Here is an 18,498-nt window from a genome sequence, read left to right as displayed (position 1 = left end):
AGTTTTTCTTTTAAGAAAAAACGAAAACAAAAATAATTATTTTCAAAAGTAATTACGTCGTTGATTGTAAAACAAATTATCTTTTTCATTATGTAATAGAAAATTAGTTAAAAGTTTATTATTATTATTCCGTTTTTCTTTGATATTCTTCTAAGATTATTTTCATTTTGAAAATTTACGTATATATATATTTATTTCTAAATAAAGATATTTCTTCTTTACGTGCATTCAAAACTATCGGAAAATTTTTATACTTTTTAAATTACGAAATTAAAACGAATAGGATTACTTTCGATTAAAAGATTAAACGATAAACTAAATTACTACGAAATGAAAATATTTCAACATTGATTTTTTCAACTTTTCAACATTGATACGAGTAATTATATGATCATTTAAAAAAACTAATGTAAATCTTTTGACGTTACGTATATGCATTAAAAGTTTAAACGATAAACGATAAAAAACTAATAAAATCACTACGAATTGAAAATATTTCAATTTTTTTCAACATTGATAGGTGTAATTATATGATAATTTAAAAAAACGAATGTAAATCTTTTGACGTTACGTATATGCATTACAAGGTTAAATGATAAACAATAAACAACTAATAAAATCACTACGAAATGAAAATATTTCAATTTTTTTCTCAACATTGATATGTGTAGATATATGATCATTTAAAAAAAAGGAATATATAGTTCTTTTGACTTGAAGGTTAAAGGATAAACAAAATTACTGTGAAATAAAAATTTGTTAAACATCGATACATGTAAATATATGGTAATATAATGAATTATTAGTATTTTTACTGTCATTTTATCTGAAAAAAAAACAAAAAAAAGATAATGAATGGGTTATGAATTACTTTTCGACGTAACTCTTGGATATACGTAGTAAAGTTAAAAAATGAAAAACAAATATTGTCATTTAATCAATTTGGAAATATATATATATATAATTTTTCATCTTAATTTGAATCTAATTGTAAGCTAAGCTCGACTTTTGTTTGTTCATGTAAGTATAGTACCATCGTCATTCGAATACGGTATAGTTGGTAAGATCGCCTTTATGGAGTTAGGCAAGATGCTTTGGATGTAACACAAAGGTCTTGTTAAGAGCGAGGTTATGCCATTTCTTTCGTTATGTTTTAAAGTGGTAACGTTCATGGGAACTTATATTTCTTTTTTTTTTTTACATTAGCTATATAATTAATATATCCAGGAAAGAGAGGAAGGAGAGATTGGAAAAAATTCAAATCACACGACTTTGATCTCTAATCAGATTATACCAATCTACTTGGGGTTATCTCGATAGAAAATAAAAATTATAGAAATAAAAAATAGGAAAAAATGTTATTTCTTTTTCTTATCACGTCAGATCAGCTTAGACCTTGTTATATGTGTTTATACATACATCTATATACATATATATACATATATAAATATATATATATACAATGTGATAAGAATATCTGACTCAAAAGTATGAAACATAACGTGATCGAGGTGAAGGAAACAATCGATAAACTTTTCAGGAATTGAATATCCTTTCCGGTGACCTTCACGATTTTCATTCAATAAATTATGCATGAATCGAACAATCGTTAAGTAGATTGGAGAACGATTTTGAAAGACAAATTCAAAGATAAGTCAGCGGATGACATCTATGTTTCCTAATGTTTGTTAGTTTATTTTGTAATTTTGTACTTTAAGTTTAAGCTAAACTCTTAATAATGTAAAAAAAATAGAAAAAAAATATTCAATACTTAGTACGAAAATTCGTTTGATACAAATACACATATATTAACATACATTTATTAATCAATCAAAGATAAATTGTCATTCATAAAAATGAACGAAGTAAATATTATTACGATCAAATTATAGTTAAACGTTTTTAATAAATTAATTCTTGTAAGTAGCTACGTCATTTCAATCTTATCAATAATGCAAAATATTTAAATGTTATATAGCTCATATTTTAACTAAAAAAATTAATCAATATTTATATATTTTTTTCAATTTACTGATCGGTAATATATATAAATATTCAATTAGTAACATTTACGTGCGTGATATAATTGTTTTTTAATTTACATGGATTAGAATTTTAATGAAATTTTAATGAAATTCTAATTACGTGTCAATTATCCTAATCCCCAATAAACATCATTAAATGATATTAATAATAATTAGTAGATTTTGTGGTCTAATAACTAACGATAATAAATGTTTTTTCATAGCTCGTATATATTCGCTAATGTAAAACAATACCGTCAGACGGCGACACGAAATTCGTGACAATATTTAGAATAATATCATTACTTAGGTTAGTTATCTATTCTTTTATTCAAATTTCTTGTTACAACGATAATAATTCGGTTCTATTATATAGAATGATTCAGAATAATGCTATTTTTCTTATCTAATCTAACTACTATTATCGATTCTAAATGAATTTCTTCTGACAATCATAATTGACAATAAGATTACTTTGATAGTTTCTCATAAAACAATGGGAAGATTAGTTCGATCCATCAAAGAAAATATAAAAATAAATAAATAAATACATATGCAATCTATAAATATATAATATATTTGTGCATATAAAAATAATATATAAATAATTGTATATGCAATGAAATACCTAAAAAAGATCAATAATTCAAACACGTGATTACCGAACGATGTTTACAAAAGAGAAGTCATCGTTTATATTTAAACGTACATATAATAAAAATTACGTATTCATTATAAACGATGATAGACATGTTTAAAATTTAAAAAAAAATTTCTAATAATTATCGAAGCAACATTTTTAACGTAAGATTAATTTCTATCCAAATGATTGGAGATCGAGACGAGAAATGAAATTAAAATGAATATTAATTCGTAATTGGTCTAACGCGCATCATCCATCTCGTCTATTTACAAACTATTTTTCGTAGAAGAATCGTGGAAAAACATGAATCACTTAGAAGAGATAAGAGAAGAATAACGTTAAAGGGATTGGAAGGAACAACAGTCGATCCTGCCGGCACGGCGAGAAGCACCGACAAAATAAATAATACGCATGCGCTAGGAAAAGATGCGCTCCTATTGGCCGGTGCCACATGGTCTGATGTCAGACCACGGGGCCGGCCTAATTCAATAATAACGAGATGCTCGCGAGCCGGACGCCAACCAGTCCTCTTCGACGAGCCGGTGGTAACACGTGTTGGTCAGTGTCGTCAAAGAGGAGGAACTTTTTCGCGTCGTATTTTCCGTGTTATCGTCATAGCTTCATGCTATTTCGTGTGTGCATATATTTTAATCAAAATTTCGATTAGTAAGCATACGAATAAGAAAAAAGACAGCCATTGAACGATAGAAAAAAAGAACTAGCGAGCGAGCGAGCGAGCGAGCAAGCAAGAGAGAAAGAGAGAGAGAGAAGAGAAGAGGAGGAACGTAACAGAGAGGATATTACGTCTTACTCGTGTCAGGTGAGTTTTTCTTTACCTAAAAATTCTTATTTATTTGAACTTTCATATTATTATTTTATCTCATGAAAATAATATTGTTTAAATCAGTATAATATTTCGTTAAATTGTTGATCTCTGTAAGAAAGTTTCTTCATCGATTAGAAGAAGATGGTTAGAAGTATAGCGAATTCGCGCCTTGCGAAGAGTCGCCACATTAGAGAAGGGAGGACCGATCGATCGTCCCTGCATTTTACCAACAAATATATCTATATTTACATATATATATATAATATATGCAGTCATTATTAAATTTTACCAAAAAGATGCTCTTATATTTTTCTTTTTTAATTTACTTATTTAAATCGGCTTTTTTTTTCGTTATTTATCTTATAATTTTTTATTGACCTTTTGACAATATATGTAAACACAAAGAAGGAAGTTTCCCTACATTCATGTCCGCCATTGTTCTCTTTAACCTGTTATGTATCTATAGATAGAATATATAGTATTTGTTCTCGATTTTATTGCTTTCTTTATTATATATCATTAAATCGGGTGTATATATATATATTTAAATATACTTATACGTAAAAGTCATTCGATAAAATATATTATTATAATAATTCAGAAAGTAAGGAATTAAATATGCTCTATTTTTTCTTTTCGTGGAGGGATACGACCAAGTGTTGGGTTACTCGATCGATACCACTACACTTTAGTGCATTTGACTTTAATTTTCAAACATATACAACTATGTATTTTATAAATACATATTTGTCACGATGAAAAATGATACTTTTTCCAAAGAAGGACTTCTTTTCAGAGACAAAATATTAACGAAATGAGAGAAAGAGAGAGAGAGATAAAAATATAATTACTACAGATAACTCTAATACAATCTATAAAAATGACAAACTAGTAATAAATTGATTAGCTGATAAAGATGAATGATTAGATGAAATACTCGCTAGAGCGTAAATTAAAAACTATACAATGTTCGGTGATACCTTTGTTTTTTTACTAACTTATGGGGTCACCTGCTCTTTCAAAATATCTATTTGTCAATTCGCAAAAATAATATATGTAAATGTACAGGAAATATCATGTATGTATAAATTTAGAATTTCAAACTTGTTTTGTATTATGAAATTTTTCTCTCTATTTTTCTTTTTCTTTTTTCTTTTTTAATTTTTTTCTAATATGTTACGTGATATTCAAATGAAAGAGACAAGAAAAAAAACATCCATAAATCAAGCCTATAAGAGGTCAGACCTGATACTTAGGAGTATCATGCTTCATTGGCAGTGATAATCTCAGCGTTATGCCGGACGTACATTTCTCTTTCAAAGATTATTAAACATTTTAAATATTTTTATAATCTTTATTATATATATATATTTTGTTTTTTTGTAACTTTGTGTACTGTAATCCACCAATTGAAGGCATTCTTTAGTTTCGGGATTTATTTATACTTTTTATTCAATTATTTTTATTATATATTATTTATAAAAAGAATAAGAAAACAAAAAGTAATTAACTTCACGTAGCATTAATAAAAAGTATCGATCATTGCAAAGAACATTAATCAAAAATTTACTCCGCGGAAAAAGAAAAAGAAAAAGAAAAAAAAAAGAAAAAAAAATTAAGAGATTAAAGTTCATTCAAATGATTCGCGCATTTCCTTCCGATCTATGCACATTTTCGAAGATTTTTCTTATGCCATTTTCTCGAACGCTTGTGTACTCAATTAACACCAAATATCCAAGTATGAATGTGATTCGCGCATGTCATCATTTAAAGAAGTTTTTAAATGAGTGTCAATAATAGTTATTCAGAATGTCGAATGTTTTCCTTACATTTACGTCGTAGTTTTGTGATTGCTTTTTGATTTCGATTTGAATAAATTATTCGATGATAGAAAGAGAGAGAGAGAGAGAGTTAATTTTTTGTTTTTATTTTGGTCTCTTTTAATCTATACATTTTTTTCGTTGAAAAAAACATTGGAAAAAACATTGGAAAAAAAAAAAAAAAATTAAAAATATGCCATGTGACGAAATTGCTGGTAGGCAAGCAGGCAGTGATACAAAAAATACACGAATTGTTAAAGATTAAATCCTTATGCAATAATATTATAATATGCATTATAAATGTTCGAAAAGTCAATGGGGTTTGAAGAATATATTGTAAGGAAACTGCATCTTGCAGTGTTCGTTTGTTGAAAATTTATATATCTCAATGACGTGTCCGATTAACAAGTTGAAACGTGCGCTGTCTCTTGATTCTCAGGTATCATATTATCTACTCTGTTATCACATTGCTAAAGTGCAGCTGAAGATTGAACATAAGCATTGTTTTCGAATATAAAAGGATCAGAAGTAAGGTTGATCATTTTGGATGGAGAAAAGTAGTCAAAAGGTTATCAATACTATTAAGAAATAAAGCACGTTTCTCCGAAAATGGAATGTACGAATTTGTCATGGCTGATATATTTCTTTACTTGTCTTATCTTTTTACTAATTGTAAACACCTTTTTTAATGTTTCTTGTAAAGTTTTTTTCATTGTAAAATATTACCTGTCAACGTATAATTCGTCTTGGTTTTCATTTGTTTTTATTTTGTAATTTATTCTTCGATGTATTTCCGCGACGAAAAATGCAATTTGCTCGAATCAAGCATCTTTGTCCCTCGTTTCTACTGATTTATTTTGGTCTTATAATTGTTTAGTTAACCGAAAGGAAGAATTATTTTTGTTTCATACGAAGTAATTATAATTTATCCAGAGAAAAATGTGAGTGCAACGCACAGCGTGTGCACTGCATTATACAAATACGAGTCTAATTTAGACCCAATAGTAGATATTGGACGATGAAAAAATCAAATCAAAAGAATCATGTATATACTTTGAATAAATTTATAGGTAATCATAGGAAAGAAAAATTGTGCGTTTAATAATTATATTAGTATTGGTATATTATTTTTGTTTGGCACTGGTATACACTTATGCATGTGTTATGCGTGCACGATTATATGAAAACGAGGATTATCGTTACCGGTTGTCAATGTATAATATCTTATGTGGTTAACCTTAACAATAATCTCATATTAGATCAACCTTCGTTGTAAATTGAAATTTTACTTTTCTGTCATATCATTATAATATTCATATTAAAACGTGACAAATGATTTTTATTATATTTTTGGAATTTTCGTAAAGCAAAAATAAAGAATATTATTTGACTTTCAATCCTAGCAATTACAACTTTGTATCCGTCGTTTTAAATGTCAGTTTTAAAAATGAAATGTTAAGAATATTAATAAAAACAATATATTTTTCTGATTTTTTTTTTTTATTATATTGAATTTATATTAATTGAATGTTAAATTAATATATCATTATTATCGTCATTATGCGTTATCAAAAGAAATATTAGAAGTCCATAAGCGTAAATTAGAATTCAAGTGGTCGAATAGGTCACGACTTGTCTCCGATGCTCGTGATGTTTCAAATGTTACAATTAACATTTACTATCTTTCAACGAAAGACCTTTGAAAATATGAAATAATTTATTGCTTCACTTACGATACTTAAGTGGAATTTCTTTAAAGTACGTGCGTCATCCTTTACTTATAATTAGTAATTATATAGATAGCAGTATCATAATTGTCGTTAAAAAAAATCGTGACGTGGATAAATTATTTTTTTTTTTTTTTAAAACTTATCATAATTTTGTAATTATGTGTATATATATAATTGTTACTTTCAATACAACAAACTTTCAATACAAATTTTTCATTTGCCGAGTAAAGAATATGAAAGAGAACAAAAATGGGGAATGAACGGATTAAACTTTATATTTTATTCATTAAAAACAAAAGAAAAGAGTATTTTAAAATAATTTTATTATTTTTATTCGAAATATTCGGTAATATTAATCATATGTTTTATATACATCGTTTGCAGCCTTTAAGTTGAATATTTGCTGACAATGATTAATCAAAATTTGCAGTGCTTTTGATTTTTGTAATTGAAATGTTTAATATTGCCAAGAAAATGGAAATATACATATCTGTGATAATGTAATTAATACTAGATTTACGGATATTTTGTTCATTATTTTTCTAATGAGTTATAAACATTGTTTTAACGGAGGATTGAGTAAACGGGAGGAATTAATATTTACGTATATTTCATTAAGTAACTAAAAACCTAATTAAAAATGTTTTTAAAATGTTCTAAATTTAAAATGTTTTTAAAAAATAATATTTAAGTTATATATATATGGTAAACAAATTTTTGTAATGAATCAAATTGGTTCAGTCCGTAAATTTAATGTTAAATATAAAAAAAAAGAGAGAAAAATAAATGCAAATAATTGTTCTTTTTATTGTTATAAAAACGACAAAATGTCGACAGTAGTCAATAATATTTATCACAAGAAAAGAAACTTATTTTTTACTTGTTTAAGCTTGCTATTTTCAATTTGAAAAATAGAAAGTTCTGTGCTGATAAAAGACGAACTTCTCATGATACTAATGGCCATGAACTTGACTTATCTATCCACTTACACGTGCAACGCAACGATAACTTACGCATTTACTATTTATCGATTAAATCTTATTTTTCATTTCTTATGATTTAATGTGTCTGCTGATCGATCATACGATTATTGCTTAGAATATTTTATAATTTCAAGAAATAGCACAAGAACATCATGATTTATTTTTGTATTCTCTTTTTATGAATATTTGTTTCTTCTTTCCTATATTAATAGAAATAAATGTATAATATGTATTTATCTTTTTATCTTTTACAAAGATTGTAAGTTGCTATATTAAGAGGAATTTGCAGAAATAATGTTGAGTATTTATATAGTCAAATATTATGTCCTAGGAATAGCAAGCACTATCATGTAATATGTATATGTGCCTATGTGCCTTATACATATGCATACGTCATTATTTTCTTGCATGTATATACAAAGCAGACTTCTATTTAAAAAAAAAAATGTATAATTTTATGTAAAATAGTGTTCGTTCGGAACACTTTATATTCATTTACACAACCATGTAAAATAGTTTTATTTATTCATTTTCATCCATACAGATATTAATATCTTTTTTTACATTTTTATATTTCAACTCTAAGCACAAAAACAAAAACAAAAAATTTGTTACTATTATTTTTATATAAAATATAAAATACAAATAAAAATGTGTGTTTTAATTTCCAGCTTATTGTCCACTAGGCTATCACGGTTCAATAAATTATCCAGAAACATTTGAAGACTCCTCTGAAAGTTTGTATAGTTAAACGAAAGGAACAAAATAAAAATTACAAAGATGCCTGCTCGATTCGAAGGTGTAAACAGTCCTATCGTACGAGAGCCAATCGTTTCGAATGGTGTTTCCCATAATCTCAACGAGGATATTGTCATAAGTGGTTTCTCAGGTAAATTCAAATTATTTGTAAGAACATTAATTGTTTAATTTGTTTTTTTTTTCCTTTTTTTTTTTAAATTATCATATTTGTAATTAATGAAAATAATTTTGATAGGTCGTCTACCAGAATCGTCAAATATAGAAGAATTTAAAGAAAAATTATTCGATGGAATCGATTTGGTCACAGACGATGAACGTCGTTGGCCCTCCGGTCTATACGGTTTACCAACTAGAAGTGGTAAACTTAAGAATCTCGAATATTTCGATGCCACTTTCTTTGGCGTACATGCTAAGCAAGCTCACGTAATGGATCCACAACTTCGAATGCTCTTAGAAATAACCCATGAAGCTATTATCGATGCTGGCATCAATCCTGTTTCAATAAGGGGCACAAGAACTGGTGTATTCATAGGTGTTTCTTCATCGGAATCTGATGAATTTTGGACGAGAGATCCAGAGATGGTCAATGGTATGTTATACGCATCTAATTCATCTTGACGAACTATAAATTGTATCTGCAATATTATTCTACATAAATGCTTGCAGTTATCCGTTATATTCTACAACAATATTGCAGTTATTTTATCTCTTCCTGTATCTTTGAAAACTACTGTTCTGTTAGTCATTTGTTTGTCTGTCTACATATATTAGATTGTCCCATAAATTCTTTCCGCACCACGCTATGTTTGTAGACATGCAGGTTTATTAGCATAATGAGGCTTCCTGAGAAAGTAAGAAGGTAATAGAGTAGAACGGTTCATATATAATACAGTAAATCAACCATAAACAAAAAATATCGTCTATTGATTTCGCATCAAAAAAAAAAGGAAGGAACTTATGGGACAATCTAATATATATTAAGATGTAACTTTTATAACTTTTAAGTAATTACCTTTTAAACAAACATATCATTATCGTATAATGTTGTATAAATTATTAACGATTTTTGATTACTCTATTATGTAATAATATATTACATATATATATATTTAAACAGGATATGGGTTGACTGGATGTTGCCGGGCAATGTTTCCAAACAGAATTTCATATACCTTTGATTTCCAAGGACCAAGTTACGCAGTAGATACAGCCTGTTCATCTTCACTATACGCAATGCATCAAGCAATAGCTTCAATGAGATCTGGAGAATGTGATTCAGCTATAGTTGGTGGTTGTAATTTACTTTTGAAGCCAACAAGTTCACTACAATTTCACAGATTAAACATGTTATCTCCGGATGGTATGTGTAAGGCTTTTGATGCAGATGGAAAGGGTTATGTAAGGGCAGAAGCGGCTGTGGTTATATTTTTGCAAAAGTCGAAGGATGCTCGTAGAGTTTATGCCACTGTTGTTCATTCTAAAACGAATGTGGATGGCAATAAGATCCAAGGAATTACTTTTCCTAATGGAGATATGCAGAATAAGTTGATGCAAGAAGTATATTTGGAATGTGGCGTTAATCCAGCCGATGTTGCTTATGTTGAAGCCCATGGAACTGGTACGGTAGTTGGAGATCCACAGGAAGTTAACTCGATTGCAGATATATTTTGTAAGAACAGAAAAGGACCCTTGCTTATTGGATCGGTTAAGTCAAATATGGGTCACTCAGAACCAGCCAGTGGATTATGTTCAATTGCAAAGATTCTTATTGCAATGGAAAGTGGTATTATTCCACCTAACTTACATTTTAATAGTCCTAATACTAACATACCTGCATTGTTGGATGGAAGGATGCAGGTGGTTGACAAACCATTGCCATGGAAAGGTGGTTTGGTAGCACTGAACTCATTTGGTTTTGGCGGAGCAAATGCACACATTGTTTTACGTAGTAACCCAAAGCCAAAATTGTCACCAGTATTGGAAACTAAATTACCTAAACTTATAATTGCGTCAGGCCGTACCGAAGAGGCTGTTGACTTTATGTTAGACACAATTAAACAATACGAACAGGATGATGAATTTATTTCAATAATACACGATATACACGCTGATAATATTTCTGGACATTCTGCACGTGGATTTGAAATATTAGGAAATTCTAATATTCGCGATGTCGGTCAATATAATAATACGGGTAAACGACCTGTATGGTTTGTATTTTCTGGTATGGGTTCGCAATGGGCTGGTATGGGAAAAGAATTGTTTTGCATTGAAACCTTCCAACGTAGCTTGCTACGTTGCGCTGAAGCATTGAAACCAGAAGGCGTTGATCTGATCAATCTCATTCTACATGGAACAAACGAGACCTTTAAGAATGTATTAAATTCTTTTGTATCAATTGCTGCTATTCAAGTAGCGCTTGTTGATTTATTAACGTTATTAGATATACATCCAGATGGTATCATTGGACACTCTGTTGGAGAATTAGGATGTGCATATGCCGATGGTACTTTTACACCTGAACAAACAGTCTTAGCAGCGTATTGGAGAGGAAAATGTATATTAGAATGCAATTTACCACCCGGAGGAATGGCTGCGGTTGGTCTCGGCTGGCAAGAAGCAGCAAAACATTGCCCGCCTGACATTTCGCCAGTTTGTCATAATGCTTCCGATTCCGTAACAGTCTCTGGCCCAGCCAATTCTGTTCTCAAATTTGTAGAAGAATTGAAAAGTCAAAAAATCTTCGCCAAATTTGTTGATAGTTCTGGCATTGCTTTCCATAGCAAATATATAGCATCGGCTGGTCCCAAATTACGTACAGCACTTGAGAAAATTATTCCAAATCCAAAACAACGTTCTGCCAGATGGATCTCGAGTTCTATACCTGAGAGTGCTTGGGGTGGTCCACTCGCACAACTTAGTTCAGCAGCATATCACGTAAACAATCTTTTATCGCCTGTATTATTCCAAGAAGTATTGGCTTATGTACCAGAAAATGCAATGGTTATTGAAATTGCACCTCATTGCTTGCTTCAAGCAATTCTACGCAGATCATTACCACCAACTGTAACAAGCATTGGTCTTCACAAAAAAGATTACGTAAATAATATAGACTTCTTTTTAAGCAATATAGGGAAATTGTATATCGCAGGTGGTCAGCCCAAAATTTCCAAATTATATCCGCTTATTAACTATCCCGTTGGTCGTGGTACACCGATGTTAAATTCCCTCATTAAATGGGATCACTCAACTGCATGGAGTGTAGCTAATTTTGTTAATACAGCTCGTAGTGGAGAAAGTATCGTTGAAATTGATTTATCCAAAGAAACAGATGCTTATATCAGTGGACATACGATTGATGGAAGAATTTTGTTTCCTGCAACTGGTTATTTAACTATTGTATGGAAAACATTCGCAAGACTTAACAGTACTGATTATGAAAAAATGCCAGTAGTTTTTGAAAATGTAAAGTTCCAACGTGCTACAATCATTCCAAAAGAAGGCTCAGTAAAATTCCTAATAAACATTTTTGATGGTAGCGGTGAATTTGAGATTTGCGAAGGTGGATCTGTTGCGGTTACTGGCAAAATTCGTGTACCAGAAAACATAGAAAAGGAACAACTGAACTTGCCAGCTCCTACCACTCAAGATGAACCCGGCCTGATGGAATTAAATACTAATGATGTTTACAAAGATCTCAGATTACGTGGTTACGATTACAGTGGAATTTTCCAAGGTATCAAAATATCGGACAATCGAGGAATAAACGGACAACTTTCTTGGAATAACGATTGGATTTCATTTATGGATACTATGCTTCAATTTTCTATACTTGGCAAAAGTGTCAAAGAATTATACGTTCCAACACGCATACAACATATTTCTATTAATCCTACCGCTCATTTGAAATTAGTGAACAAACTTCCAGAAGAAGGAAGAAGTCTTCCAGTTTATAACTACACAAATATTTCTTGCATCAAGTCGGGTGGCATTGAAATGAGAGGTATGAAAGCATCATTAGCGCCAAGGAGACAACAAGCTCAACCAGAGCCCAAACATGAACGATATACTTTTGTACCATATGAAAATTATCAAATCCTTTCTGAAGATCCCGACAAAGCTAAGTTACATATTCTAACAGTTTTATTGGGTATTGTTCACGAAAATGTATTCAGTTTTAAGCTAAAAATAGCTGAAGTAGCTGGAGAAAGAGCAGCCGAAGCTTTAATGTCATCATTGGTGTTACAAATTTTGTATAACGAACCTGGAATTATTAATGTGAGTATTAAAATAATCGATTTATTGAAACTGATCTGATAAAAACGAGCAAAATTGTATAAATTAATATATAATATTGTTTTTCTATCATAGATTGAATCACAACTGCTAACCACTTCTCCAGATAGTTATGCTGCATCTTTGGATCAATCAGATATAAAGATTGTAGCTATAGATGTAAACAATGCACTTGCTGGACAAGATTTACATCTTGTAATAGCAGCCGATGTACTTAGTAACAAATCTCTGAATGTCTTAGAAAACTTATCTAAATCGTTGAAAAATGGAGGTTTTATTATTCTGGAAGAGACTGGAAAATTTGATGCAAAATTATTAGAAGGTACTGGATTAGCGATCGTTAGTACACAAATTAACGCTGGAAAGGTTTATGTGCTTTTGAAAAAACTCGAACAGAAAGGTGAACCTATAATTATTCAAATTAACGAAAAGAATTTCTCTTGGCTGGAAAAAGTTAAAGCTGCATTGCATAAATCTGAAACGGAAGGTCAAGAGATACTTTTCGTTAGTCAAGGCGAAGAATTATTTGGTGAGTTTATTTTATTATTTAATTATGTATCTCATTTATTTAATCTATTATATCTTATGTTTTTTTATAATTATTGTCAATGAATGTTTTGTTTTATAGGAATGATCGGTTTCATGAATTGTCTTCGTTTTGAGAGTGGTGGGAAAAACGCTCGTTACTTTTTCATTCAAGATAAAAATGCACCAAAATTTTCTTTAACTACAAAATATTATGCCGACCAATTGAGCAAGCAATTAATAGCGAATGTATCGAAGGGACGTCATTGGGGAAGTTATCGTCATTTACGTTTGGAGCAACAGAACGACGCATCGTCTCTGAAAGTTGAGCATGCTTACATTAATACTTTGATTAGAGGTGACTTGACTAGTTTAAGATGGATCGAAAGCTCTTTGAGTTATTACCAACCTGAAAAATATCCAGACACTGAAATGTGTAGCGTTTATTATGCTCCGTTGAATTTCAGGTAAGTTTCTAATCAAGATCTTTCAATTATTCAATCATCTTGTTTAATAATAATTAATTATATACTTTTTTTCGTATATAATAGAGACATCATGTTAGCTACTGGAAAGTTACCACCAGATGCATTACCAGGTGACATGGCCTCTCAAGACTGTATTTTGGGTCTTGAATTTTCTGGTAGAAATACCAAAGGACAAAGAGTAATGGGAATGGTAGCGTCTCGAGGTTTAGCAACAACCGTTTTAGCAGATCCAGGATTTATGTGGGAAGTACCCGATAAATGGAGCTTAGAACAAGCAGCAACTATTCCGGTTGTCTATGCAACTAGCTATTATGCTCTCTTTGTACGTGGTAAATTACGACCAGGTGAAAGCGTTTTGATTCATGCCGGTACCGGTGGAGTTGGTCAAGCAAGTATTGCAATAGCTTTACACGCTGGATGTAAAGTATTCACTACAGTAGGATCTGAAGAGAAACGAACTTTCTTAAAAAAGACATTCCCACAATTGACCGATAAAAATATTGGTAATTCAAGAGATACCAGTTTCGAACAGCTGATTCTAACTGAAACTAATGGACGCGGAGTTGACGTTGTTTTGAATTCATTGGCGGAAGAAAAGTTACAGGCTAGCGTGAGATGTCTTGCAAGGGACGGCCGATTCCTTGAGATTGGTAAATTTGATTTAGCAAATGACAGTTTTCTGGGAATGTCTGTTTTCTTAAAGAACACCACGTTCCATGGTATACTATTGGATGCGCTATTTGAAACTAATTGTCCAGAGAAAAGAGAGGTAGTAAAATTAGTTAGCGAAGGAATTAAGAATGGAGCTGTTAAGCCACTCCAATCAACAGTCTTTTCGGAACAACAAATTGAACAAGGATTTAGATATATGGCCACTGGTAAACATATCGGCAAGGTATTGTTAAAGATTCGCGATGAAGAACCACAGAAGGTCGTACAACCATTCTCAAAGACTGTAGCAGCTATTCCTCGAACATACATGAATCCAGACAAATCGTACATACTTGTTGGAGGTCTTGGTGGATTTGGATTAGAACTTGCAAATTGGATGATAACTCGAGGTGCCAAGCATGTTGTTCTGACGTCAAGATCAGGTATACGTACCGGATATCAAGCATTGTGCGTTAGACGTTGGCGTGAATCCGGTGCAAATGTTGTCATTTCTACAATCGATGTTACAACATTAGCTGGTGCAGAGAAATTAATTGAAGAATGTAATAAGATAGCTCCTGTTGGTGGCATATTTAACTTGGCTGTTGTCTTGAACGATGCTCTCATCGAAAATCTTAATGAAAACAATTTCAAAAATGTTGCATTACCTAAAATTGATGGCACAAAGAATTTAGACTTAGCTTCAAAAAAACATTGTCCTTCTTTGGATTACTTTGTTGCATTTTCATCGGTATCTTGTGGAAGAGGTAATTTAGGACAAACTAATTATGGCCTTGCTAATTCAGCAATGGAGAGAATAGTAGAACAAAGACAATCCAATGGTTTACCTGGTTTGGCTATTCAATGGGGTGCCATTGGTGACGTTGGTTTAATTTTAGGTATGATCATATCTCTTTAAAAAATCTGAATACATTTCTAACACGTGAAATATGTTTATACAAATAATATTAACGTGATGTGTTATTTTTTGTTTTACAGAAAATATGGGAAATAACGATACAGAAATAGGTGGTACTCTTCCACAACGTATAAGCAGTTGTCTCGCAACATTGGATGTATTCCTTCAACAATTCCATCCTGTTCTATCGTCTTTAGTTTTAGCGGAAAAACATAAAGCGACTGATAATACGAATCAAGTTACTCTCGTCGAAGCTGTTGGAAATATTCTAGGAATCAAAGATGTCAAGAAAGTAAATCCAAGTAATACTTTGGCTGATTTAGGAATGGATTCATTAATGGGTACTGAAATAAAACAAACTCTTGAAAGGAATTACGATTTAGTCCTGTCAGCTCAAGAAATTCGTGGACTGACGTTCAATAAATTATTGGAATTGTCATCCGATAATAACACAGATACGAATGATGCTGCTGCAGCAACTACAAATAGTAATACGACAGAAAATGTAACAGACGAATTACTATTCCAATATTACGAAACCGAAATTGTACCTAAAGTATCTCTCGTAGAATTAGAAACTAAGAATTCAAAGGGTACACCATTGTTCTTGATTCATGCTATAGAAGGAATCATATCTCCTCTTAAAACTTTAGCTGGTCAATTAGATCGACCTGTTTGGGGATTTCAATGTACCCAAAATGCTCCGCTTAATTCCATATCGGAATTGGCTGAATTCTATATAAAGATCATGAAACAGGTACAGAAAAAAGGTCCATTCCATATAGCAGGATATTCCTTTGGTGCCTGTATAGCTTTCGAAATGGGATTACAATTAGAAAAAGCTGGTGAAAAAGCTGTTTTAACTCTTCTTGATGGTTCACCGGCATTTATTACTTTGCATACGCAACAAATTGGAAAACAAGGTAATCAGATAAATAAAGATGAATTATTTGATGGTTGTCGAAAAGCTTTGGCATTCTTCTTGAAACAATTTAGAAAGGATATCAATTATCTTCAGGTAATATATAATAAAATTACTAATTTTTAATGTTAATTGATATATACATATACATATAATGATTACTTTTAATATATATATATTTTTATTTATATGAAATATAATATTTACAGGCATATAGTATCTTAAAAGACACAGAAACCGAAGAACAGACGTTAAATAAAATGTTAGAAGTAATTGGTAGTACGCCATTCAAACCAGAGGAATTAAAAATCGCTGGTATATTATTTTACAAAAAATTAAGAGCCGCTAATGTTTATCAACCCAATGATAAATTTAAGGGTGATATTACATTACTCAAAGCCAAAGACAATTTTGTAGCATTGAATTACGATTATGATCTTTCAGAGGTAATTAATATATCATTTAAATTTTATTATAACTCTTAAGTCTTTTTTTTTTAAATATCAATTTTTAACTTTTGTTTTTTTTCTTCTGCAGATTTGTAGGCAAAAAGTTAAAGTCGAGGAACTACCAGGTAATCATAGAGATATTTTAGTTGGCGAAGGTAGTAAGAAAATAGCAAACGTTTTGCGAGTATAAAATTATTTTTAAAATGAAAAAGGAAAAATAATTTTTTGTTTTAACCAATACCAAATTTGATACTTTATCTTATTGCATATCTATGAAGTCGTTTAAAAAAGATATTAACGTTCTGTAAAGTATCGTGATATACTGTTTAATTAAAAGTATCACTAATGAGAGAAAGAAAGAAAGATTATATATATATATATGTATATACATATACATGTATTTATATATACCTATAGAATTTAGTGATAATAATGACTCGTATGCAAAGTTTTGAAAGTTCCTTTTGTACAAACATTCCTTCGTCGTAAAGAAAAACTGTCTATATATGTAATATCGTTTATTGAAATATAAACTTTTGCTTTGGTGATTTGGATCACGATAATATTTTGAGGTAAACGTATGTTTTTTTTATTACATAAATTATCAAAAAAACAACGTGCCAAGCACAGAGCTTTAGTTTATATAAATATAAGCTATTAATAATTAATATAACTTAAATTAATTGTGTATAAAATAAAAAATAAGATAAAAATAAAAATAAAACACAAAGGACTACTTTAAATAAGTAGTTGATAAGTTCGTGATAATAATAAGCATGAAAATAATACTAGAAAGATGATGAGAAGAATAATGCGATGTCTAGCGTGTATTTTTTGGAGAAGTCTCAAGTACTATAAAATCTTTCCGCTGGTTATTGGTGGACAAAATAACCATCGTTAAGTTTTATAGTTATATTATCATTATATTTATTCTGTTATTATATAATTATAATAATAATCTCATAATCATTTGTTGTGTTGTTTATCTCTTCAATTGTTTTTTTCTAATATCGGTATGTATGAAAGGCACAGAAATAACGCAGATATCATAATTAAATTGTTTTTACAAAGAGTATATAAGGTATTCACGTGTTATGTTTTTTGGTAGAATAAAAATTGATAAATATATATATATATAAATATATATATACACACACACACGATAAAACCGTGGAAATAGAACAAAATTAACACAAATGCTTGTTGAAGAGCGTTACGATAGATATGATATTTGTAAAATATATGCTAGAAATATATTTTTTTTTAATGTATGTCTTTGTTTGCGCTAACATTTTTCTTTATATTTTTTTTTTACGATCGCTAATCACATAAACACCATGGACGTATACTATCTTATAAATCCTTAAACCGAGAATGCTATACTCGTTCCTCCACTCTCTGCTACCAAAAATCGCTACCGCATAATTTATGCAATAAATAATTTACCATTGTTTTATCAATTT

The 18,498-nt window shown here is 30.2% G+C and overlaps 1 protein-coding gene across 2 annotated transcripts; it reads left to right on the top strand.

The window, feature by feature from the left end:
* The first annotated feature begins 3,375 nt into the window (after nt 1-3,375).
* On the top strand, nt 3,376-18,306 carry LOC122513696 (fatty acid synthase). 2 transcript variants are annotated; one of them, XM_043630131.1, is made up of 10 exons: nt 3,376-3,487; nt 8,698-8,915; nt 9,021-9,374; nt 9,903-13,063; nt 13,157-13,610; nt 13,710-14,073; nt 14,158-15,644; nt 15,745-16,682; nt 16,796-17,032; nt 17,124-18,306. In XM_043630131.1, the coding sequence occupies exons 2-10, from the start codon at nt 8,807-8,809 to the stop codon at nt 17,223-17,225; spliced, it is 7,206 nt and encodes a 2,401-aa protein (XP_043486066.1). In that variant the 5' UTR covers nt 3,376-3,487; nt 8,698-8,806; the 3' UTR covers nt 17,226-18,306. The 2 variants fall into 2 exon arrangements, with proteins under 2 accessions (XP_043486066.1, XP_043486067.1); XM_043630132.1 differs by lacking the exon at nt 3,376-3,487 and adding an exon at nt 5,773-5,881.
* Nucleotides 18,307-18,498: the final 192 nt, after the last annotated feature.

This window comes from Polistes fuscatus, unplaced genomic scaffold (assembly GCF_010416935.1).
Source record: "Polistes fuscatus isolate 324 unplaced genomic scaffold, CU_Pfus_HIC Scaffold13, whole genome shotgun sequence".
Lineage (NCBI taxonomy): Eukaryota > Metazoa > Arthropoda > Insecta > Hymenoptera > Vespidae > Polistes > Polistes fuscatus.
This window is presented reverse-complemented; position numbering and strand designations above follow the sequence as displayed.

Bases quoted from the DNA above. Each gene is read 5' to 3' on its own strand.
- LOC122513696 (XM_043630131.1), top strand. From the start codon at position 8,807: ATGCCTGCTCGATTCGAAGGTGTAAACAGTCCTATCGTACGAGAGCCA. The intron at 14,074-14,157 runs GTAAGTTTCTAA...CGTATATAATAG, and splicing joins TATGCTCCGTTGAATTTCAG to AGACATCATGTTAGCTACTG. The intron at 15,645-15,744 runs GTATGATCATAT...TTTGTTTTACAG, and splicing joins TGACGTTGGTTTAATTTTAG to AAAATATGGGAAATAACGAT.